The 26,308-nt window shown below is 40.5% G+C and overlaps 1 protein-coding gene across 6 annotated transcripts in view; it reads left to right on the forward strand.

Moving 5' to 3' along the window:
• MCC (MCC regulator of Wnt signaling pathway) overlaps nt 1-26,308 on the forward strand; it is a 220,054-nt gene that overhangs the window by 175,193 nt on the left and 18,553 nt on the right. For all 6 annotated transcript variants that reach the window (XM_075740722.1, XM_075740724.1, XM_075740723.1 and 3 more), the window contains 7 exons: nt 10,787-10,933; nt 11,261-11,350; nt 12,021-12,169; nt 13,499-13,639; nt 14,842-14,942; nt 17,027-17,210; nt 24,287-24,521. In XM_075740722.1, the coding sequence (XP_075596837.1) occupies nt 10,787-10,933; nt 11,261-11,350; nt 12,021-12,169; nt 13,499-13,639; nt 14,842-14,942; nt 17,027-17,210; nt 24,287-24,521 (1,047 nt within the window). The remainder of the gene's footprint in view (nt 1-10,786; nt 10,934-11,260; nt 11,351-12,020; nt 12,170-13,498; nt 13,640-14,841; nt 14,943-17,026; nt 17,211-24,286; nt 24,522-26,308) is intronic.

Here is a 26,308-nt window from a genome sequence, read left to right on the forward strand (position 1 = left end):
AGTCCCAGCGAACCAAGCATTTGTGGATCCACACAAGTACTGGCTATGTTATTATTTCACAATTTCCACAATAGTATAGGCAAGGCCTAGGACTGAAAGGATAGCATGTTGATCATGCTGATCTAGTAGTTGCTGGCCTGTCTATTGGAAGTGTTAGCAGGGCTGCTGCCTGTGTTACTGATGCTTCTCTCTGTTATGGAGCATCTCTGGTGGAAACAGAATGGGAGGTCATCAACTTGTTTTACATAAGTGGCTAGAGCAGATGTCGGATGATAGCAGCAGTGGGACGTTACTGACCCGGATTGTGTTCAGACCACTGACCCTGGACAGGGTAAGACTTGAACTGCTCTGTAGAGACTGTGAGCTGTCTTTTGTATACAGCAAGCCAGTTTAAATGTTCATTCTTCTTTAATTAAGGAAATTCTTCATGGACAGATTGGATAGATGTCTTGCCCCATACACAGAGGGTTAATGTTAGATTGGCACAGAGCATAACAGAATCAAGCAGCCTCTATATTCAGGCACAGCTGGCAGGTTTTGTTTTTTTCACTTGTTTAAATTAAATTTATACCTATAGAGGACTTTACTGAAATATGGTTTTTAATATCATCCTGAACTTGCAGAACAACTGGTTTATTGCCCCCACTAGAGAAGCTTGTTCATGGCATATGACCCTGTCAGCAATGCCATGTAATTGTTGCACTGGAAACCATATTTGCATTTTTAATGTAACTTTGTGTCTATAGTTGCAATAAAATAAATGTTTTCTTTGACCTATTAAGTATTTTCTGTATGCCACCTAAACTCAGAGTCACTTCAGATTATTTCCCTGGAGAGTGGAAAAGGAGATCCAACTAAAATTTAGTTATTGTTCTTCTCAAATTAAATTGGGTGAAGCGAATAAGCTTGAAGTTGACCAGATCAATAGGTCTGTTACTTTAGACCAATGTCTGTAATCAAGCAGAGTGCTTTCAATACATTTTTCTCAGGCTTGTTGGAGATTTAATTTAATTAGATATTTACTGTGCTCAGTTAACAGATTGAGCCGCTTTCTAGAACAGTCGCTAAGAAACAGCATACATATGGAGTTTGTTTCTCACGGGTCATTAGTAAATGAGGTAATCATTTATTTCTGTAGGGTGCCTTCAGTGTAGCAGCTAATTTCATAACACAGAGGTTTATTTTACCTCTGTATGATATTGCTGTATTAAAAATAAAATCTATTTGAGTCTGAGCCAGTCAATGCCCTAGAAATTGCTTACACATAGCTGACATAATCCTGAATCCAGTAATACAGATAAGATGCTGGGGAACTTCTGTACCAGTTCATGGGATTAATATTATTATTACATGAGAATAAGGTTGTCGTCAGGTCAGCACTATTTACAACTTCAATATGTAGTAATAGGCTTAAATAGTAGTAGAAAAAGTAATATTTGTGTTCTTACACAAAATCTCTTGTATCCACCAGGGAAGTCAGATGAGCAGCACTGATACAGCATATAAACTCTGTCATGACTCCAAAGTAAAAGTTGCAGGTTTTTTAATTACTGCCCCATGAAATTTGCCAGATGAGTAGTGGCTCAGCACAGTCCCAAGCAGCCTGTCGGCATAGGCAGCAGGGGGTGTGGGCAGTGTTCAGGCTTCCCTGAGGCTGTTCTGAAGAACTAAGTCTAAAGTGGAAAGGCGGTTCCAGCTCTGGAAGTCTGTTCTCTGCATAAGCCATATGCCAACTTGTTCAGTTAATCAAATGCTTTTAGTTTTGAGGATTATTCTGTATCTGCTCTAAACTCAGCTGAATTAATGAAACTGACCAGAACAAAAACAGACAATATTTTAGCAATCTTCAACTTCATGAAAACATAATCTGCAGAGGAGTAGAGAAGTGACATTTTAATGCATGATCTCTCCAACTGCACAAATTGCCCCCACTCCAAGAAACTTCATTTTAGCATGAGGGATCTCCTAAAATACCTTGTTCTTGCGAGGAGTTGAAACCTACCCAAACCACAGCAGGAGTTAGATCCTTGGCCTTGCAGGCATTCTTGAGCCCACACTGTTCTCAGATGACACAAAGCTGGCACCAGCTTCTGTCCTTGTTTTGGCATCATTCCTGTTGAGATCAGGAGGTATTGTTCCAGATTGCTAAAGAATGCTGATATGTTAAGGGCCTTTAGAGATTATTATCAGCTTGCACAGCTTCAAGTGATCCTTAAACTGTTCTGTCTCCTTGTCTCTTGATGCACACCAGAAACCTGAAGTAGCAGCCAAAAGCTATTTCCATTCTCTGCCTCCTTCAGTTGCATGGTATTTGCTTATGCAGCAGTATCTCCGCTTAGCTGTTAACTAGAGCTTTGCTTCTGTTTCCAAGCCAGTATGCAAATGCTCAGTTATTAATCTGAAATTAAATGAGAAAAAGCCTGAGATAGGCTTACTACCCTTGCTTGTGTTTGTTTCTGCTGTGTGCTAGCCTGGATCAGAACACTTCAGTTGCGCTCCGAGCTTTTAGGGAATCCACCCATCACCTCCCATGTCACGTCCTGCCGTGTCCTCAGTTTTCGTTGCTTTGCATCCTTTATAGAGGTGCAGCACAAGATTTTTCCACATGGAGCACTACATGAGGGGCTTTTGTCAGAAGGTGTCAAAAGCAAGAGGAGCACTTGCTTGGTAACATATTTGTATCACCCAGTGCACTGTGGCCTCTCCTGCTTAAAAAGACATACGTAATAAATCCTAGTAGCATACCTGTTCTCCTGTAGCTTGTTGTGTCTGTGCGGTGTTCACTTTCTCTGTTCCTCAAAATAATTGTTCAAACTTCAGATTGATTTTCAGATGTGGCGGAGGAGTAGCACTACTAGTAACAGTTAAGTTCCTACATATCTCTTGAAAGTAGACACCTTTGCAAAGGAGAGAGAGTCTGCAAATGCCTCCTTTGAACTGATGAGTGCAGGTTTAAGCTCATTCAGCTCCAGAGAATTCATTGAGGAGATGGCCCTTATAAATACCAGGAAAGACTTCTTTACCATCTTCAGTCAACCACAACAGACAACCTGTAGGAAACCAGACCTTGTTAACTCTGGTGCTTGTGATTTAAGAGGGGCTGAAAATTATCGGGCTGAAAATTATCAGGCTGAAAATAATCACCACCAGGTCTGATTGAAAGGTTAGGGGTGCTTTAGGCTGGGAAGGGACCTCACTCAGAGCAGCTTGAATTGTCACACTGGTATGTCATTTTCCATCTTTCCCTCCACAGATTTGCAGTACGCTTGAATAAGTTAGAAAATGTGGGAGAGGTGTATTCACTTTCTGTGGTTTGTTGTACTCCATCTCCTGTGAGGACAGGCTGAGAGAGTTAGGATTGTTCAGCCTGGAGAAGAGAAGGCTCCGGGGAGATCTAATTGTGGCCTTCCAGTACCTGAAGGGGCCTACAGGAAAGATGGTGAGGGACTGTTTATCAGGGAGTGTAGTGACAGGACAAGGGGTCATGGGTTTAAGCTGAAGGAGGGTAGATGTAGATTAGATGTTAGGAAGAAATTCTTTACAGTTAAGAGTGGTGAGGCACTGGCACAGGTTGCCCAGAGAGGTTGTGGATGCCCCATCCCTGGAAGTGTTCAAGGCCAGGTTGGATGAGGCTTTGGGCAACGTGGTCTAGTGGAGGGTGTCCCTGCCCATGGCAGGGGAGTTGGAACTAGATGATCTTTAAGGTCCCTTCCAACCCAAACCATTCTATGATTCTATGATCTTCCTCCCCGGAGAGGGAGTGTATTAAGGTATTAAAATTCTGGGGAAAAAAATGTTATTACTTGAAGGGTTCAAAAATACTGCATGATGAAACAGGTGGCAAGTAGGGTGGAAAGAAAAGAATCACAGGCATGCCCTTTATTTAAAACTGGTTTAGGAACAAAAGTAGCAGGTGTCCTCTGAATGCGGAAGTCAGTGCAAAAACAGGCAGTTTGTAGCTGTGTTTATTTGGGATATGTTAACAAATCATGTAGTTGTTAGTATGTATGTGTAAAATACAGAGTAAAAACGTGCTTCTTAGATTCATGATTACAGTTAACGAGCATATTCCACCAAAGTATTTTCTATAACCCACTATGCATTTCTGCAAACATGTCCACGATGCCTGTTAATCACTTATGAAGTCTTTCATAAATTCAACATTAATGTAGTGTGCCAGCCCCTTTTCTATTCCACCCTTACTATCTTTTTATTTAGTTCTTAAGGTACCCACAGGAAATTATGCTTTATTTTTCCCTATTTCTTTCTCCAATTCTCAGCATGCAAAGGAAAAAAAATAGAAATGCAACTAAACAGTTGGTTCCTGTTGCTAAATATCAAATATTAATGAAACTCCCAGTTATTTACATTTATGTTAGTAACTTGAGAACATCTGTTTCTCCCTGACTTACCTTGGTATCTGGACCGTCCATTGCTCTGAAGTCTAATGGCTCTGTTGCTTTGTGTGTCACTCAGTGCCCCTGCTCCTGCTTTTTCCAAGGTTCCAGCACTTCTTTCCTTCTGTAATTCTTTGGATTTCCTCCAGCTGTTTAGAAGGTCTTTGCTCTTTCCTTTTTTAGTTGTGAATTTCACAGATATTTCCCTGGATTCCTCCTTTTTTTCCTCTGTTCTCACCTGCTTTTTTTTCTGAGCATATAATTAGATCTCCCTGTCAGCCACTTTCCATCTCAATTTAGAGTTTTAGGATTTCATTGAAATTTTTATGTCCTTCTGGATATTTCTATCTTTAAACTAGTGTCATGCAAGGGCTGAAGAAATCTTTCTTTAAATCCTTCCTTGTTATTCCTCCGCATCTCACAAATCCACACTTTCCTATCTTTCAGTGGAACTTTTTTGGTTTTGTTTCTTTACTTATCTTCACTCATTGGAATTTGCCAATTTTGTCATCCATTTTCTATAATATCTGCCCTTCCTCTCTCTCCTATTTCCAAGTGTTTATTGTGTCTCATGTGCAGTACTGTAATTACCTTCATTCTACTAATAAACATAATCATAGAATCACAGAATGGTTTGGGTTGGAAGGGACCTTAAAGATCATCTAGTTCCAACCCCCCTGCCAAGGGCAGGGACACCCTCCACTAGACCACATTGCCCAAAGCCCCATCCAACCTGGCCTTGAACACTTCCAGGGATGGGGCATCCACAACCTCTCTGGGCAACCTGTGCCAGTGCCTCACCACTCTTAACAGTAAAGAATTTCTTTCTAACATCTAATCTACATCTACCTTCCTTCAGCTTAAACCCATTACCCCTTGTCCTGTCACTACACTCCCTGATAAACAGTCCCTCTCCATCTTTCCTGTAGGCCCCTTCAGGTACTGGAAGGCCACAATTAGATCTCCCTGGAGCCTTCTCTTCTCCAGGCTGAACAACCCCAACTCTCTCAGCCTGTCCTCATAGGAGAGGTGCTCCAGCCCTCTGATCATCTTTGTGGCCCTTCTCTGGACTTGCACCAACAGCTCCATGTCTCTCCTGTACTGGGGCCCCCAGAGCTGGACGCAGTACTCCAGGTGGGGTCTCACCAGAGCACAGTAGAGAGGTAGGATCACCTCCCTCGACCTGCTGGTCACACTTCTTTTGATGCAGCCCAGGACACGGTTGGCTTTCTGGGCTGCAAGCGCACACTGCCGGCTCATGTTGAGCTTCTCATCAATCAAAACCCCCAAGTCCTTCTCCTCAGGGCTGCTTTCAATCCATTTCTCGCCCACCCTATAGCTGTGCTTGGGATTGCGCTGACCCACGTGCAGGACCTTGCACTTGGCCTTGTTGAACTTCATGCGGTTCGCACGGGCCCACCTCTCAAGCTGGTCAAGGTCCCTCTGGATGGCATCCCTTCCCTCCAGCATGTTGACCCCACCACACAGCTTGGTGTCGTTGGCAAACTTGCTGAGGGTGCACTCGATCCCACTGTCCGTGTCGCTGACAAAGATTTTAAACAGTGCTGGTCCCAGTACCGACCCTTGAGGAACGCCACTCGTCACTGTTCTCCACTTGGACATTGAGCCGTTGGCCACAACTCTTGGAGTGCGACCATCCAGCCAATTCCTCATCCACCGAGTGGTCCATCCATCGAATCCATGTCTCTCCAATTTAGAGACAAGGATGTCGTGCGGGACAGTGTCAAATGCCTTGCACAAGTCCAGGTAGATGACGTCAGCTGCCCTTCCCTTATCCACTGATGCTGTAACCCCATCGTAGAAGGTCACCAAGTTTGTCAGGCACGATTTGCCCTTAGTGAAGCCGTGTTGGCTGTCACCAATCACCTCCTTGTTTTCCATGTGCCTGAGCATAGTCTCCAGGAGGGTCTGCTCCGTAATCTTGCCAGGCACGGAGGTGAGACTGACCGGCCTGTAGTTCCCTGGGTCTTCCTCTTTACCCTTCTTAAAAATGGGGGTTATGTTTCCCCTTTTCCAGTCAGTGGGAACTTCGCTGGACTGCCAGGACTTCGCAAATATGATGGCAAGTGGCCTGGCCACTTCATCCGCCAGTTCCCTCAAGACCCACGGATACATCTCATCAGGTCCCATGGACTTGTGCATCTTCAGGTTCCTTAGATATTCTGGAACCTGATCTACTCCTACAGCGGGTGGTTCTGCATTCTCCCAGTCCCTGCCTTCTGTGACCTGGGCAGTGTGGCTTAAGTATTTGTCAGTGAAGACTGAGGCAAAGAAGTCGTTGAGTACCTCAGCCTTCTCTGTATCCTGCGTAACCAGGTCACCCATTTCATTCTGGAGGGGACCCACATTTTCCCTCGTCCTCCTTTTATCACTGACATACCTATAGAAGCTTTTCTTGTTGTCCTTGACATCCCTGGCCAGACTAATTTCTATCAGGGCTTTGGCTTTCCTAACCTGCTCCCTGGCTGCTTGGAGAGTTTCTCAGTATTCTTCCCAGGCCACCTGCCCTTGCTTCCACTCTCTGTAGGCTTCCTTTTTTTGTTTGACTTTGCCCAGGAGCTCCTTGTTCATCCACAGGGGCCTCTTGGTGGTTTTGCTTGACTTTCTCTTTGTTGGGATGCATCGCTCCTGAGCTTGGAGGAGGCAACCCTTGAATATTAGCCAGCTATCTTGTGCCCCTCTTCCTTCAAGGCCTTTGTCCCATGGTATTCTACCAAGCAGATCCCTGAAGAGGCCAAAGGCTGCTCTCCTGAAGTCCAACGTAGTGAGCTTGCTGCGCGCCCTCCTCGCTGCCCTGAGGATCCTGAATTCCACCATTTCGTGGTCACTGCAGCCAAGGCTGCCCTTGAGCTTGATGTCGCCTGCCAGGCCCTCCTTATTGGTGAGAATAAGGTCCAGCATGGCACCTCTTCTCATGGGCTCCTCTGTCACTTGAAGGAGAAAGTTGTCATAGACACATCCCAGGAACTTCCTGGATTGCTTGCACTCAGCTGGGTTGTCCCTCCAGCAGATGTCAGGGTGGTTGAAGTCCCCCATAAGTACCAGGGCTTGTGAGCATGAGGCTGCTCCTATCTGCCTATAGAGGGCTTCATCTGCTCGGTCCCCCTGGTCAGGTGGCCTGTAGCAGACCCCCGTTATGATGTCCTGGTATAAGTATTGAGCAGGAGTGGTCAGGCAATTTTTAATCATATTTTTTAAACTAGTCTTTCTTTCCATAACTCATGCATTCAGCATTCCAGAGAAGAAACTGCCTTTTCTGAACTATTTTTTTTCCTTCTTGATTCCTGTTACTTGATCTTCCTTTATTTTTCCTGTAGAATTACTACTAGTGGGGAAAAAGAACTTTCTGAGGAGATGGTGCATACTGATCTATTTACAGTGGAGGTTTTGGTGACCAGAAATAGTTACCTAAGTTGTCTCTGGGCAGTCTGGTGGGTGTGGGTGGGCAACCCAATCATGAGATTCTGGCTTGATGAATGCGTGAATTGTGAGATTGGTGATTTTACAGGTCAGACAAACTTGCCCTGTTATCCTGCTCAGAATAAACATCCAGTACCCAGCACTGCTAAAGTTAGTGCAGTTATTTATAGCAATTAATTCAGCATGTTATTTCTCAAAGGAAGGCCTGAATCAGTAAATACATCAGGAAGCATGAATAAGCAGACAGTTTCTTTAAGTTGTGGTTGCTTCTGTGATACAGTATTAAAGCAGTGACTTGCATAGATTGATGAAACTGTGCTGTGGTCTCAGTTTTCTTTTATAAAAGCTTGGCTTGGCTACAGTCTTAGCTGTGTGCATTTTTCTTTCCGTTGCTAATGTTGTTTTACAGATTCTTAAGAATAATTGGCTTCGTAATCATGGCCAGTAGTCACTGCTTAGTAAGAAACCAGAGGAAACCTATCTGCATGAAAGTTTTGCACAATATTGTCCTTACATAAGATGGTTTTAAATTTTGGAGGTAACGAAGCCTTAGTGTTTTAAGCAACTTTAACACTCTGTTTCCTGATTGCCCTTAAATTTAGAATGTTACTTGCTTTTGGACTGAAATCTCCCAGGACTAGCTTCTCGCTGTAGGTGAATATTTTAGCAATTTTGAAGTCAGATGTTGAGGCAGAGATTTGATTTGATGAAGAATACATCCGTAGTGGTTTTCCTGTTTGTTTGCTTTTAAACAAATGCACTTGGGGAATTTAGTTTGGAACAGCCTGAGTTAAAAGAAATAGTAATAAATTTTGATTTACTGAAGTTTTGGGGTTGCTTGCTTTTTTTTTTTTCTCCAGTGTTACTGCTACAGTATAAATCCTATCTGCACTGGCATTCCACGTCTGCAAGGAGAAATATGCATACGTGTTTTATTTCAGTTTTATGCATATTCAGGCTGAAATGATTGGCTTGCATTAGTAGAGCACTTCTGTCCTTAAGGTTTGCATTAGTGCAGCTGTACCCATGTTGCAACTATATATGTCTGTATGAACAAAGGATGCCTCAGCTGCAAATATGTAGAAGATACACGCTATGAATGTGCACTTTATACACTCTGCTCAGTTAACTTCATGATGTAATTACAGTTAAGATATGTAATTCTGGGGCAAGCACCCATATCCATTTTTCAGCAAGTTCCTTTAAACATTGGAGATTTGATCTGAGGTTTTGTGTAGTTTATCTTTTTCTTTTTTTTTTTTTTTTAACAAAGACACCAATGGAGTTGTTTGGTTTCCTTTTGTTTAAGGTGTAGCACTCCTTCACGATTGAACAGGGAAATTATGAGTGCAGTTAGCCTTTACGTGCTCTTATTATTGCCACCTACAGCTATTTATTACTGACATGCAATTGTTGCTCTGTTATGTAAAATGCACGGGTTTTTTTCTTTTTTGTAATTTACACGTACCTAAAAATTCTGTTATTTTGACAGTAAGTCCTCAGGCAGCCTGACCTTCAGTTCACGTACAACTGAGGGGTAGGCAAGGGTACTCTTCAGGGAAGTAGAAGCAAACTGTAGGGGATCGTAGAAGGCATAAGATACTGCTTTGGTGACTGGAGAGAGTTCCAGCTTGAACTCTTTCCTTAGTGCACAAAGGTTGAAGGGATCTGTATATGTTGTGCAGAGAACGTGCTGACTGCCGCTTCTTCAAGCAGAGATTGATAAAGCACTGACGATGCATGTACTTGGTGAGCCTATAGCTGAAGAAAGCCTAAGCTTTAATGCAGCTTTAATTTTGATATTTTTTTTGGCTAAGGGATTTCAGCTTGCTTAATCAGTTCTTTGTGTAAATGTATTGTATTCAGTATAAAATCCCACCTTGATTTAGAGAATAGGAATCAGAGTTGCATTTCATGCTACAGAGAGATATCAAATGGATTGAACTTTTATTTCACTGGACTTTTGGTAAAATTTCATCAATTCTGTTTTGCAGATGGTCTGTTCCAACAAAAGCAGCATGGAAACTTGCATATTGAAGTAAACACTCTACATTCAGGGAAATATCTTCTTCAGATGGTTTCCTCCCCCTTCTCTCATCTCACAGTCTTTGTCTGAGATTCTGTGGGAAAAATGAGCTCTACCACTTTACCTTGTGGTGTAATTGTTGTGTTAAGCAGACCATTTATTCTTTGTCTGTTAAGAATTATTCCAAGGTAAACACTATAATCTTTAGCTCAGCTGTAGTTTGGCTTCTGCAGACTTTTTTTTTTTTTTTTACCCTTTAGTCCTGAAAATCTTTTGACGTCAATTCTACAAGTATCTGATGTGTTACGAGGACTGTGCAGTGTTTGCAGTGTATGTTTACAGAAAACTTCTGCAGACTGTTGGTTGGGTACTTTGCTGGTATTTTCTTGTCTGCACATTACTCATTAGACGGTAGCTTTACTTAACTACAGTGAAAGCATGAATAACATTTGAATTTCTTTAACCTTTCATATGACAAAGTTATCCTGTGATGTATTTATGTCAAGAGATTTTTCAACACTGGAACTTTCCATTAACAGCAGGATCTTAATTTGATTTGTTTAAACATCATAATCTTAGGCTGGAACATTAGCTTCATCCCAGAGAAAATAATTTCTATACATATAGTACAGCTGCACTGAAAGGGTTATATAAAACAAGCTGAAACTTTGAGTAATTGCTCTACAGTATTATATTTGCATATTTCCCCATTGCAAATAGTTTAAAAAAATAACAACAATGGAATTTTCAAACAACCTCCATTCATCTGTTCCCCACACAAAAACTTTGTGGCCACCACAGGAAAAAATACAACTTCTATGCTCAAGCCAGAAGTAAATAGGCTTGGCTAGACAACAACAAAATCTCCAAACCATTTAAGCCATAAAAGTGGAAAAAACCAGAACGTTATGTTTTATTGTAGGTTCGGGAACTGCAAACACGTTTGCAAAGTGTGCAGGCAACAGGCCCATCCAGCCCAAGTCGTCTCACTTCTGCCAATCGACCCATTAACCCCAGCACAGGAGAGCTGAGCACAAGCAGCAGTAGCAATGACATTCCCATAGCCAAGGTGAGCTATTGTCTGTTGCAGTAAAGCTTCTCATTATCTGGGAGAAGCAGGGTTCATTTCTGCACAGGTGCTGTGCAAGCGTATGATTAACTGGGAGATATCTAGAATCCCCAGAGAGTTTTCTTGGGGTCCTAAGCAGGTCCATGAACTTGAGGTGAAGAAAGGATTTAAGTGCTAATGATTGTAATTCTCTCAGTTACAACACAGGTGTCAGTTTTATGGTAGTTTACTGCACATTTGCAAGTGTAGCTAGTGAACAAATGCATATTGTGTAATCTTTATGGAGTATGGGTTCCTGCGTAACCTGTGAAGCATACTGACTTACAGATTGCTGAAAGAGTGAAGTTGTCAAAGACAAGATCAGAGTCTTCATCATCTGATAGACCTGTCTTAGGATCAGAAATCAGCAGCATAGGGGTAAGGACTAACATTTATGTGCATGCATGATACCTTCTGAAGATGACCTGTGTGCCATTAAAAGCAGCATTATTTTCTAAATAATAATAGAATTAATATATAAGCTAACTGAAAATACTTAAAAGTTGTTTTGAGAAAAGTATTTCAACAGAGAATATATGACCCAGAATTAAGATCTCGTTTTTTTCATAACTGGTGGCTAGAAATCATTCTTTGAGTGACTTCAAGAGGATAATTTTGGAGTCAAGTCCTCCAAAATATTATTCTTCAAGAAGACTGTTCAGTTGCATTTGACAACTTCCAATCAACAGAGAAATGGGTTCTGCTTTGTAATGTCAGTGTAAATCCATAACACTGTTTTTATGGTGTGTTAATACTTGTTTCACTAAAGAACTGACCTTTTGCAAGTAAATAACTTGCATATTAGGCTTTTTAAATACACGTTGAAATACTGGGCTTCACCCTGTGGTTAGTAGAATTTTAAATCAAAATAGCTTCTTAAAGTGGAAATTTATAAATGTTCTATTCAATGTAAAATTCACAGTAAAAACTGAATAATGAATGCCTTGAAAGGAATGCATGCAAGCAAATGCAGCTCTCAATGCCAACTGCCTGTGGAAGGAATCCAGTGGTTTTGTATTCACAATGATCTATTAACTGCACTGTGCAGGTGTCTAGTACTGTGGCTGAACATTTGGCACATTCCCTCCAAGACTGCTCAAACATCCAGGAAATCTTCCAGACTCTTTATTCACATGGATCTGCTATCTCTGAAAACAAAATCCGAGAGTTTGAAGTGGAGACAGAAAGATTAAATAGGTAAGGTGAAAAGTTAGATATGCTGAAATGTGTTGTGTGCTTTTAGCTTTGTAAAAGTTACTACTTTTTTATCCTTTTTAAATTTTTATTAGTTCATTCCCAGCTCAACTGTGGCAGCTGCAGATAAACATGGAATGTAGTTGATGAAAAGAAGATTGAATCATATGTTAATTAGTATGACAGTTTGGTCGTGTGTTATTAGGTCAACATGGCACCTTCACCAGTGACAATTTGCACTGCAGAGCATCCTTCTCTATGACTGACCAAGTAGACATGGCATCTTTTTTCATGACACATCACTGCTAGAAACAAGGATTCCCATAACTTATTCTTCACCATTCTGGAACTAGCTTGCTTTGTTTTGTCCTGAAGAAACAGAATTTAGCATTAATTGTATCAATTATGCTTTGACAACATGTATCCTTATAGGAGGTGTTAAAGAAGATACAGGAGATGAAGCATCTGAGAGTTTTCACAGCTAGGAAAGTCAGGGCTTTATTCTGATCACTGAATAAATAGTATAGTAGCCCTTCTCCTTCTTCTTGTGTTTCTTAAGAAGTCAGAGATTTTACAATTCTGGATGGCACGAATTTCTTCATCAGCTACCTGTCCAAGTTTTGAAATAATTTGCCTGTCGTCAGTATATGTCCAGCTCTTAGGATTAGGCATAGTACATTGATGTGTAGTGCAGTTACCAGCAGTGAGAATAAATGGTAATACTGATATTCTGAATCCTCATTTTCAGATTCAGAAATAACCTCATTGAGAAGAAAATTACAATTAAGCTCTGATACGAGCTTCTGTTTGACTATTGCCAGAACTCTTGGAGATTTCATTGCCTCATTGAAATTTCGTTTGCATTTTGGAAGTTACCTCTCTAATCATAACCAAAATCCTGCTTCAAGTGAAATGGTTGTTCTGGATGTTCCAAAGAAAGGGGGCATTTATGCAGCTGCATGATCTCTACACACACCCACACATTGCACTAATGAATATGCCACTTAAAACAAGAAGCAAATGTGGCGGCAGGAAGTAAGGAATGGAGGCAGAAAAACTAAGCAAAAGGTTAATATGAAACTGTCGTATGCGGTCTTGTGGTTACAAAATAAGGGTACAGCTTTCTGCTTGCTGCTGTTGCACAGGGTTATGATTACATTTTATAGGTAGAGCAGAGGAGAAGAGGCTGTCCTTAGAGAAATTACTATCCTCTTGGCTCCTTATATGGGACACAGAACTGATAGATTTTGCCATCTTCATTAAAAACCTTGTGTAGACCAAATGCTATTTGTTGTTTTAAATTATGATTGCAAATTACTTCTTTTTCTACAGCCGTATTGAGCACTTGAAATCCCAGAATGACTTGTTGACTATAACACTGGAAGAGTGCAAGAGCAATGCCGAGAGGATGAGCATGCTTGTTGGGAAGTACGAGTCCAATGCCACAGCCCTCAGGCTTGCATTGCAGTACAGGTATGTACCTACGCAGAGGGTGTCTCAGCCAGAAAAAGAGGGAGCTGGGGAGACTTGATAGAAGTCTTTGAGAGTGAAATTGTTCGTGTGCCATAGAAATAGTGTTTCTTTTTTGTTTCCTCCCTGAAAAAATGCCCCTTTGGTTAAACTACTTGACAAACTACAGATCTGAAGTTTTATTTCAACCCTAGTTCCACCAGCAGTAGTGAACTCGATCTAATAGAAATATAAAGTTTTATCTTCTCATTTTTAAATAGTGAATTAACATTTACATTAGGGATTGTGTGTAGGCTTAGGGATTGTGTCTCTGCTGCTTCTGGTCTTGAGATACAGGTTCTTAGTATTAGGCTGGCACCTTTCACAAGACCAGTGGACGGAAGAGTAGTATTGTACTCCACATAATTCAGAGTCACTTTATATTACTTCAGTTGGAATTGTGGATGAATTGCTTGGGATTTAGTTATAAGTATCTAAATTTGCTTTAAACTGTATGTAAAAAGATGGTGGTGTTTAACTCCTTCAACTGCAACTAATTTGGAACAGGTGGTTCTGGTCTTAAGGCAGATTGTGTGCCTTTTAAAGAATGTATTCTGTTACTATCACCCTTGAGCGAATTACAAGGAAATGTAAATTGCAAATAGCTATATTAATATGTGTATTTTCAAAAACATTAGAATGCAACAGAAATGAATGACTCACAACTATATTTAGAAGCTGTTGTGTCGTAAGGAGGAAAATCTTAAAGCCAGGACAGGGCAACAAGTATTTTTCTTGTCTTTTCTTCTTACTATACTTTGTATAGTATAGTTATATAGAAGAGTATAGAGTACTGTATTTTGTATAATAAGAAGGCCTGAGAAAAGTTTCTCAAAGCGATCATGTCAACCATCATTTGTATTGTTGACTGTTTCAAACATACTTCTGGAGCTCACTTCACATCAGGTCATTCTCGTCTATTTTAACTTGTTATATTACTTGAGACCAGCCTGGGACCATCATAAGGAAGGAGAGACTGTTGAGTGCTGTGATAGAAGCTATGTGAGTTATGTCATTTAATATCACTGCTGCTAGATAAGTAGTAGGAAATCACCCAGTTCATCAGCTACTTCTTTTTTGAGTTGCTGTTGCAGGTATTCTTCCCCTCTAAATTGCAGATATATTTTGTGTGATTTTTGTTTTCTGTGGTTTGTTTTCTCTTTCAGTGAACAGTGTATAGAAGCATATGAGCTGCTGTTGGCACTGGCAGAAAGTGAGCAGAGTCTCATTCTTGGGCAGTTCAGAGCTGCAGGTGTTGGTTCTGTTGGTAAGATGTCAATAAATCACTTTATTTAAATATTTTTTTTTGCATGTCAGTCAGCATTACAGTTAGTTTTAAGGGTGAATCATCTCATGACCTATCACTTAAGAATGCTCTCTGGTCTTTTCTTGTTTTTAACTCATTAAATCATTTTACACACCCAAAAACTAGGGGAAAAGGAGAGATTTGAATTAAATAATAAAATTCACCAGCACTTTAAATTAATGTATGTATATTATCACAATATGCCTATTCTGGCAGTGGTGAAGCTGCTACAGGCATGCAACTGTACAGAGTGGAATTATTAAATAATACTTATGAGCATATGTGGCTTAGGGCCATACAGCTGTGGTAACTGCAAGTACAGGTTTTGTTTGAACCAGCAACATTGATCCCCCCAGAAGTTGAGTATAGTCTACGAAAAACTGTGCTTAAGACAATACAAAGGTAGAACTGAGTAGTTACCAAAAAAACCCCCCAAAAATGGCTTTAGTTTTTCACCCCATGTTTTACCTTTGCTCTGAAATTTTAAAACATTCTATCTTATGTTTTACTGCGTGGTCAGGTTTATTAGCCTATATGTTCTGTTTTTTTCTTATTTTGTGGATAAGTTTATATTGTGGCTAGGTGGTGTTGGTTTTTAACATGCTGCTCACAAAGTAATGGAATGAACCACTATCACAGGTGCAGTTCAGAAGTGATTTTTCCAGACTCTGCTCATTCCTTTCCACAATGTGCTAAGGAGCTTTCCCTGCTGGCAGAGATCAGTGGCCAGCAAAAGTTAATTTAGTCTTGGATTGTCTATTCACATAGGTGGCAGAAAGAAGTCTTAGATGGGAGAAATATTTTGGATTTGAGTAGGGTTTCATCTCACATGGATTTCATGAAAGACAGTGTAGTTTAGTTTTTATATAGGTGTGTGTCTAGAGCTCTTAATTATGGTATTAGCAGTTATAGCCCTGTGATAGACATAGTGCCAATTTCCCATTACATAACACAGCTTGGAGGAAGTTGTGTTTGGTTTATGTGCCTTTACTTCACCGTGAACTTTGATCAAAACACTTAGATAAAACAGTAGGTTTTTGGTTTGAAGATCAGTCAAGTTTTATATCAACATCTGTGAGTGGAAAATTCATGGGAGTTGCTTCTGCATCACTCAGAGCTGAGCGTATCCAGCTGCTCTTAACAGAACATTCTCCCTTCCTTTCTTCCGCATTAATGTTATTTCTAGTGCATGCACTTCACTTAGTGAGTGTGAAGAACAGGTAATTGGTCTTTGACTCAAATATGGATGAAATGTGAATTTGACATAGAGCAAACTGGGTTTTTGCATTGTATTTGTTAAAGTATGATTATATTGTAGGTTTGTTCAGACTTTCAGTGTAGCCACTAATTTGTCTTTAATGACTTGACTCCAGCTGGAGTTAGGACTTTACAGTGGTGATTTGTGTCCTGCCTCTGCTGAAGGGATGGCTTACCAGCTCCATAGGTGACTGCATAATCACTAGAAATTATAGAAAATTAATAAACACCAGTGCTAGTTTTCTTTTGGTTTAGTATGCATGACTGTAAACTCTGAAAGGCTGCTTCTAAGCAGTAAGGCAATTTTCCCAGCTGGAAAGGTAACCTGTAAGAAGGTGGTCTGACAAACCATTAGGCTTGAAATAAAAATGCTTGTGAGAAAAAGCACTGGAAATGACCACACTGTGAAACGGCACTGAACTGATTGGAGTAAGAGTTGTAATTTAGGCTGAGGCTTTTCCAGTGTATCATTAATTTGAGCATCCTATCCTAACGCACAGTGCACACCCTTACAAACAGACAAACTAGCTAAGATAAAGCATCACTTAAGACACGTACCTGGAACAACAAGTACCTGGAGCTCATGGATGGGAGGGAGATGCATTCAGGCCAGTAGCCCAGTTACCACTGATGCTCATCCGGAAGTGAAGTTGCTTTTACATCACAGATTAGTCATTCATTGCCATTGTCTTGGTATAGACTGAGAGGTATAGAAGCTTCTCTACTCTTGCCTTAATTTCTATCGCTCTCCTCAAAGCTCTGACATAGATTGTTTGCTTGAAACCTAGGGGACCAGACAGGTGATGAAAACATCACCCAGATGCTTAAGAGAGCTCACGACTGCAGGAAGACAGCTGAGAATGCAGCAAAAGCCTTGCTGATGAAACTAGATGGGAGCTGCGGGGGAGCCTATGCAATCACTGGCTGTAGCGTGCAGCCCTGGGAAAGCCTGTCATCCAACAGCCACACAAGGTAACTGCAACTCATCTGCTCTCCTAATTCCTAAGTGTTTGATTTCAGACCGAAAGCTATGTTGCGTTGTGTTTGCTGAACTATCTCCCTCACCTCAGTCCAGTGGCTTCTGTGCTTTGATTTATAAGTCACCATGCCTCAGTGATCAAATTGTCTTTAGACTTTCAGCAACTCCAGCCAAGAAGGGTTTTGTATAAATTTGTTGCAAATGGGTGACTCTGAACTTTGATCTTCCTCATAAAGGGCAAAACCATTACATTTGTTTTAGTTCGGTGACTTTCTTGGTGTTTTATTGGAACTCAAATCATGTATTTCTTATTCATATCTGCTGTATGCAGACAGCACAGATGTATGGAGAACCAGAGTATGCTTCCATGGGCCTTTTGGAGTGCTCAAGAATTGTTTTCTAAATGTTGCAAATCCAGCCATTTTCTTCTAAACCATTTCCTCTCCCTTCTCATTCCCCTTTGCCCCTCTCCAAATTCTTTCTTCCACATGTGGAGTGGCAAATTAGCATAATGACAGACAGAGTGGCTTCTTCCAGAAAAGGCTGGATATTGCAGATTTTCTAAAGACCTATGAAATAATGAAACTTGAATGAGCTATTATTGCAGAAGTGTTCCAGTTCAAGTACATCTGCTAGCAGCTTCATTTTGAGTTGTTGCCTGCCTGCAGTGTAATTGTACTCTGTGCAGTGAATATGTGTGCTTGTGTATGGATACGAATTTGGCAAGCATCCTGGACAAATATAGATGAACATTTTTCCTTTTAAAAGTTATTTTTGGTTTCTCAGATTCACTCTAAAACTTCATTTCAATTCAGGTTTTGAGCCAGTTCTTTATTCAAATGCTGTCATTTTTTGACGCTTTAAAAAGTTTATTTTAGTACTGTATCATTTCCTCTTCTTGCTGATGTCTCCTCCAAAGGATCTTATTTCCTGCCATGTGACTAGCATGGAATAGCTAAAAAAGTGAGCTAAAAGGTAACCTGAGGGGACAGAGTCCAAATGTGAGGTACATTTTAACATTTTATTCAAAGAAGCTTTATAGTGCACTTTCAGTCCAAGAAAGCTGTATCTTTATTCAGAAATTGATCGCTTATTGTACCAAAAGCATTTACCAGCCTTGGAAGGAAGTTATACAAGGCTGTTTCAAATACTTGACTTGCCTCAGTCTGCGTGCACTTAGGCCATACCTACACCTGCCTGTGAACATGTTCTAAGTGGCCACACGTAGCAACACCTCTAGCTAGGCTGAGCTCGTTTTCCATTCTGTCATTTGAAAGGGTCATTTTTGGTTGTTCATAACTACCTTCAGTGTTTTTCTTCCTTGTGAGATATCTGGTATGTAGTCACAGCATATTTTTTTTCCTTGAAAACAATTTAGATAGCTTTCACTATTGACAAGGGGGAAATTGGCAGGGGTGGACGGGGTGCTGTTCCTGTTTTAGTGTTTGCTCTCCTAGCCTTTCACTGAAAGTGTTTGGTAGGAACGTAATCTGTATAGTCCTTGCTTTGTTGAACGTGGGTTTTGGGATTTTTAAGGGGGAGGATAAGGCAGGAAGGTGTGTGTGTTTGGGGAGGAAAATCATCCCTCGTGCTCATTGTTTACCATGAGCTTTTTGGTGGTCAGCTGGCAATGTGTGTATGTATGCGTAGCATGTTGGCTGAGTAAATAAAGATTTAGCAGGGTATGATTAAAATGGCATAGGATTTCAAATTTCATCAGTATAAACTGTGTCATGAAATGTAAAAATGCAAACGTAAATGCTTCTGTGTGCAAGAGGGATGTTTTAGCTTGAGTCATTATCATTGTAAAATAATTTTTTCTGGCGTAGAGCAAGATAGTGTACTGAATAAGGTAACTATTATTAGCTGCTTTGATATACATGGAACATAAGAGAGAAAAGCTTCTCTCACTCACCCAAAGGGCACGCACCAAGCCAGGAACTTGTTGTATGGGTGTCCTGATCTGATCATCACTTATGTATTGTCATCCCTCTCCCCTCCCCCATGCCCAATGTAATTTGTCTTTGTCTAAACAGACATATCAGTGAAAATATTTCTGAAACTTTAGCCTTTTCATGAAATACAAATCTTCTCTTCTTTACTTCTGTTGTGCTCAAGTGATAGGAGGTAGAGGTGTTTTCAGATTTCTCCTTTCTGTGGACCCTGTCTCAAAATAGAGGCATACCCTCTTCAGCTTATAGACACATGACAGTGCCAGCCCATGGATGGAAAACCTGTGATGGTTCAAAAGGCACACCCTTTTCTGTATTTATATCAGTAAATGTTCTATCTCAGGTTTAAAAAAAAATGAAGATTTTTGTCTTTAACTCTCCTGTCCCTAGCATTCAGGATCTTTTTTAGTTTCTCTCCAGGACCCTGCTCCTGCCTTCTGGAGTTATCCTGGCTCCTGTGTTGCCAGCTCTCTCAACCGATTCATGCGTGCTCCCTTGTCACTTGGCTCCCTGCTGCTCTAGACAGACATCCCATTTTCGCAAACCTCCAGCCCTCTGTGATTCTTTGATGTTGATGGTTTCTATTTCCTTTCCTTTTCCACTACAATAGCAATCCAAGCAGAGATAGGAAAGCAGACTGCAGATTTCTTGCTATTCCTGCAGGCTTAATGTTTTTTATTTGTCTTAAAGAACTTGGCAGTCTATAAAACTGGGGAGTAGAACAAGCCCACATCACTAGTGAGTGCTGTGTGAACCACCATTTGGGGACCACTGCACTAAAATGAAAACATTTTTATATGATATGGTTCAAACATACTCTGAATCTGCAAGACTGATCTTTTGCCATAGCTGTTTTAGTGTTGCAGGCTTTTAGTTGCAGATATGTATTGCTACCTTTTCCCTTTGAAACCAACTGAGTAAAGAGGTAGTGGGATGATGAAAACTCTCCTTTGCTGAGACTTGTGACAAATGAGTAATTCTCCCTGCTGTTCGAAATCCTGTGGAATAGGGATTTATAACGGAATTGTTGACCCATCTTTAGCTTCAGCATTTCAAATGAGATTCTGAATGTCAAATCACTGAACACATTACTGAGAATAAATGCTTGGTGAGCCACTAGTGACAAGTGGTTAAAGACTGAAAAAGGGAGCAACTGAAATGAAAAGGAATGAAATGCAATGAAAGAACATCACAAAAGTTGTTACTGGTGAACTGAATAAAAATAATAGCAAGCATCTCAACTCATTTGGCTGGCAGCAGCATAATAATGTTGCCATTTCATTTTTTGAAAATAGAAATAGGTCTGCTGTGTAGTTGGAAGTCATAATTATTTTAATGGACAGAAACTAACCATAAAACATATATTGCCAACAAGCTTTGACTGATTGCACTCTAAAAAGGAGGAAATAAAAAAGGAGGACTCCAGATGTAATACTGACTGAAAACAGTGGATTTTACTCCCTGTGGTGATAGTAAGCCCAGCCTTACGTCTGGATTCATGGGGGAAAAGATCTGGTTGGTCTCTTATATGCAAAGGGATTTCTTTTCAGTATTATGCAGTGTCGCAAAATATCTGAACTCACCCAAACATAGGACTGTATCTCTCACAAGATGATCTCGGCTGAAGTGTGCAAATAAGTTATTTACAAATATCCCAACATGTATCTTAAAGTTATCCGTGTAACACTTCATTGCTGGACTGAACTAATCTCAGAAGGATGCGGAGTAGTTTCACCAAAGGTTCTGATTTTAGCCAAATATATTGTTGTTTGTGTTTTGGCTGGTTGGAGTATTTTTCAGTTTCTCAGGAAATTACTATCTCTTGGCATTGTGCCGTTCCAGATCTCAGGCCACAGCATTCACCGAAAAGATGGCTGACCCATGTATACTGTGTATCAAATGCATTCTTTAAAGTGTAAGGTTGCATGCAGACATTCAAGCAAGCTTTGTGGATTCAGTTCTGACAGTGTTATTTTAGTTATATCAACTTTTGTATTATCATCTGCACCATTGCTGAATTGCAGAATTATTTATTGACTCGATTTTTAACAGATGAACTGAAGCTTAAACAGGGTTTTGTGGACAAAATTTTGTAGTGTACAGAAGTTACTCACACAGAAGCACTGTTGGAAGCTTCATTTATATCCATCCACCGCATTTTATACACACATATGTACATGTGAACACAAACACACATGCCAGCAAATAAGACTGCACATTATACTATACCAACCTGCATATTTTCCACAGGCTGTATATGATAATTAACTTGACATCATGCAGGCATGACAACATTGTAAAAGACTTGAGGGATGAAGCGAGTGGGAACAACATTTCTCTTTGCTTGTTCTGAATACAACAGCAGTTAGAATAAACATATTGATGTTGTTTTCCCTCCAGGTGGGATGAAATTGTGATCCTTTCTCTAGGATCTTACCTACATGCTTGAGAAATGAGAAACTGCATGTCTTTTGCAACAGTTTCATGTGTTTTTTGGATGGATGCATTATACTGCATACGCATTTTGTCGATCTGTTTTCCTTTGTCCTGATTGCTGTTAGAAGGGAGAGCAGTATGTGAAGTTCAGGATCATATGCTCACCAGCTGTGGACCCTTCAATAGAGCAGCAGTGGACTAGCATTATGGCTGTGGAGGGCTGTGTGGTGGGGCTTTTGGGGGGGAACACACCCTGGCAGAGCTGTGCTGAGGGAGTTCAGAAACACTGCAGCGTTGTTTCCATCCCTCATCATGCAGCCTCCTTTTTTCAACAGTCCAAAGTGGGCTTTGTACCCTGGTTTTCTGCAACCCATGCTGCTTCCAGTCTTCTGGGTGGGGGCTTGCTGCTAAATGTGGGAGGAGGGGGAAGGTTCTTGTTCCTTTATGTGCTGGCTGAGACACCTTCCTCGCTAAGCTCCCCTTACCTTCTTAAAAAAAAACAAAAAACAAAAAAACCCAAAAAAAAGAAAAAAAAAGAGGAGTAGCAGCTTGCTAGCAATTCAACAGAGGAGCCAACTCAGCTGCACACAGACAGGCAGGCAGGCAGCCAGGACCGAAGTAAACGCAGCATGAGTATCACTGGCAACAACTCAGACTGCCTTCCTCAGTTTGGACTGCTCTCCCCTAAAATATATGTGCATAGCCATGAATCTTTAAGGGCCAAAATCTGTGAATATCCAGTGAGTACGAGGTCCAACACAACATAACAATGGACTTCAGCATTTTTGCTCAGGTTTCATTCCCAGCAGGAGAGCTAGGTTTTCTTTCCTTTGCAAGTGAAAACTGAGATGAGCTCTTTGTGTCCCAAGATTTGAAGCCTGTGTAGGCTTTAAAAGCTGTCCTTCCTCCAACAACAGCTGTTTTACATTTAATCCAGAAAAAAAGCTGTGCAATTGCTGTCTTTGGGTGCTGAGGAAACTTGCAACATGGCTACAGTACAGAATTAAGTATTTCCCACATTGTCTATCCCCATGATTTTTTATATCATTACCTACTTCAGAGAGGTATCTTTAGACTCCATAAAGCAAGATTTATTAAGTGTTTTGAGATTCTCTAATGAAGAACTAAGTAAAAAAGAAAAAAAAATTGGTTTCAACCTGAAAGAGTTTCTGTGTAGTGTAGGTACTAGGTGTTTTTAGCTCCACTGCAGATGGAAATGGATGAAAACAGAAGCAAGGACCGGTTTACGCTTGTGGTAAATATGGCACCTATTATCCCTAAGAAATGGAAGGAATAATGGGCAATTGACAGAGAACTGTAGTAAAGAACTGTAATACGATATTTCGTGAGAGGGAAGGATTTTGAGAAATCTTTGTAGGCCTGCCAATTCTCCATCTTTTCCAAGGCTGTATTTGGAATTTGTGGGAAGATTGGCAATTATTTGAGGCACTTAAAAATCAATGTAGCTTTAGCTGAAGTAGAACCAAAAAACAAGAGAAAAAATCAAGCCTTTCTTGATAGGCTTCCCCTTTTTCACATGCATAATATATTTTAGGACATCATCCTGACTCTCACAGCATGTAGCGGGTGGGGCTTTTTTTCTTCCTACAAAAATGTTGAACAGCAGTGCAATTTGATACAGAAAGTGATTTATTCCCCTGCTGATAACTGAGATCATCTAGCATTCCAGACAAGCACAGTTAATGGATGACTTATCCCTCACCCGGCAGCTGATTACAGGACCTCAGGAGACAACAGGCAGCTTTGAGTGAGGTTATAGAAACAACACGGCATTTTATTTTCCTTTTAATGTTATTGCAACTATATTCAGCCCTGGAATGCTGCGGCTGTATCAGTCTTGGCCCCCTGCAGCAGTGGCATGCCTGTAGGGTGGGTAAGTGGCACTAAGCCACCCTTGCTCTATCTCTGTGTAAACATGAGTGGGGCAGACTAATGGGCAGTCGTTTGTTTGATGCCAGTAAATAGGAGTTCCACCAAATTTGATGGTGACTTTCCATTAAAAGTCCTGCTAACTTATGGGTTGATTTTAAACTCCTCCAGCCCTGAAGAAATGTCAGTGTGCTGAGGAATACATCTTAACATGAATTGAAAGATGCTACCTCCTGACATCACCCAGTGGAATTTACTGAGGTTGTTTCCTACAAGTATCCATTGAAAATACCTGAGATGATAACTGGTATTGCCATCAACAATGAGATAAATGAGATCTGGGCTGATTCTGGTTTTTTTAGCAGATGCTTCTTCCCAAAGAAGATGAAGACTCAGTGGCTGAGCAGCAGAGAGAAGCTTGGCCTGCTAGGGTATTGCTAAAAAATCCTAAGTAGCTTTTTTTTTTTTTTAAATTAAAAAAAATTGTTTCAGAAGACACTATTTAAAAAAAAAAATTCAGTTACATGTACCTAAATATCTGGCTTTCCAGACAAGTTGTCACATGATTCAATTTTCTCATGCAGCTTAAAGAATTAATTTCTTTTCTGAATTTGTCACACCCCTCTACATCTTCTGAACATTGCAACATCCAGTCCATGCTACATGTGTCCTTTCTATGACCTTTTAAGTAAGACTCAGATGTGTTGATGAAGTATTGGGAGAGTGTTTGATGTAAAAATATAGATTTTGTTCCAAATGTGGGTTTTTTTACCATTCTTTTCTCTTTCCAGTACTACCAGCTCAACTGCAAGCAGTTGTGATACAGAATTTACAAAGGAGGATGAGCAGAGGCTGAAGGATTACATCCAGCAGTTGAAAAATGACAGAGCAGCAGTGAAACTGACAATGCTGGAGCTGGAAAGCATCCACATTGATCCCCTCAGTTACGATGTTAAACCTCGTGGAGACAGCCAGAGGCTAGACCTGGAAAATGCGGTCTTGATGCAGGAACTTATGGCAATGAAGGTATTTTATTTATGTACAACAGTCTAACTGCACTGCTGACAATGCCCCTGTGCTTGGTCACACGCATGGGAGGCTTTGATAGTGATCACTGGGTAATAAAGGATAACTTTGTTGAAACAAATAATCAGGGCTGAAAATCCAGTAGTCAGAAAGTGACAGAAGGCAGTGCATTAACAGTGATGAGCTACGTGTGTTTTGAATTAGGCAATGACTTCATCCGTGGCTCTAAACTTGGAATGCTCTCCTTAACAAACCAGATGCTCTCTCTAAGAGATATGGCAGCTGAGTTGCTTGAGGGTGACCAAAAGCATGATACAGCACTTCCCAAGAGACAGTTCATTACTTTACTTGCAAGCTTGCAAATGTGCATCTTTGAATATTTGTGAACTGAAGCAGAACAAATTCCCCTCCTTTTAATATTGCCATAGGAGGAGGAATGGTCTGTCAGAAGTTATCATGCCTAACGCTCTCCAGCAGTTGGTCACAAGTCCAGAGCTGTTCTAGGCACTGTGTTGCAATCTCTAGCTCCGTTCAGAGCCCAAGCACAAAGTGCAGTGTATAATGACTTGCAGTAACAGAGGGTTTTGGAGAAAACTCTGGTCCCTCAGGCCTGGTTTATACATCCAGTTTTAAAGATGTGATCTAGAAAGACTGACCTTTATTGACCAGGTATAGAGCTTATATAATTTTAAATCTGGCTTTTGTATTGACTTTGAGAGAGGTGAACTAAAATATAGGAACATATTAAAGGCAATACAAGTGCATGTCTGCATTTAGAAATCATCTGAGTTTGGTTCAGTTTAAATAAGTTCAATTTCTGCATGTTAGCAAGTCCTATTATAGTCAACTAATAGCAGATATGTCAGATGATGGTACCATGTGGGACAGCAAATTACAATAGTTTGGTAAGCTTCTAAAGCTTACCAAAGCTTACCAGATTTTTGTTCAGATGTGCTACTGGTAGCTTAGTAATGATAATTATGTTCTTAATGGTGCTGCCTTTCCATGATGGCAAATATAATTTTGCAATAATGCATTCAATATTTTCAGTTCAGAAAAAAAAAAGATTGCCTTCTACCAGTCAGAAGATTTAAAGTTATCTTAGTTGTTTGAATTTATTGTGGCCAACAGCAATATATTCCCCATAATTAAAGCATGCAAGATGTACTGGAAGACATTTGTGGATAATTAGATGTATATTTCAGATATCATACTTCCTTCTCCTCTTTTGCATCCAGATCTTCCCTGAAATCTCTTGTACACCATTCTTACTTCTGTCTTTAAATTGATTGGTAAAGGCAAACTGCAGAGCTGTCCCTTGTGATTACTGCCCTTGCATTCCCTGACCTGGCAGGAACACCGGCAGTTGCATGTCATAATTTCTAGCACAGTTTTGAGTGCTGGTAATCCTTTTGTCCACTAAATAATCATCTAACTATTTCTTGACATATGGTGTCCGCTCATAACTTCCGGCTGGACCTAGCACATTGGGTTTTCACTGCAGGAATTGTCCGTAGAAGAAGAAATCTTTCTTCTTGGTTGGTTTGTGTGCAGTGCACACTGGAATAGACACATGTTTTACATAAATGGCTGAAGTCACCTTCAGTCCTTCCTGGTATAGAGAAACTGACAGTACTGTTATCCGTTATAATTTGTTGTACTTTACTGGAATTCACAACTGCAGGAAATCCCTAGGTTTGTGAAAGGGATATGGTGAAAACTCAAGTTTGTCAAAGCTTGCAATGGATGTGTTGGTAAGTACTCTCCTGTTACAGAAATCGAAAAGT

This window comes from Balearica regulorum, chromosome Z (assembly GCF_011004875.1).
Source record: "Balearica regulorum gibbericeps isolate bBalReg1 chromosome Z, bBalReg1.pri, whole genome shotgun sequence".
Classification (NCBI taxonomy): Eukaryota; Metazoa; Chordata; class Aves; order Gruiformes; family Gruidae; genus Balearica; species Balearica regulorum.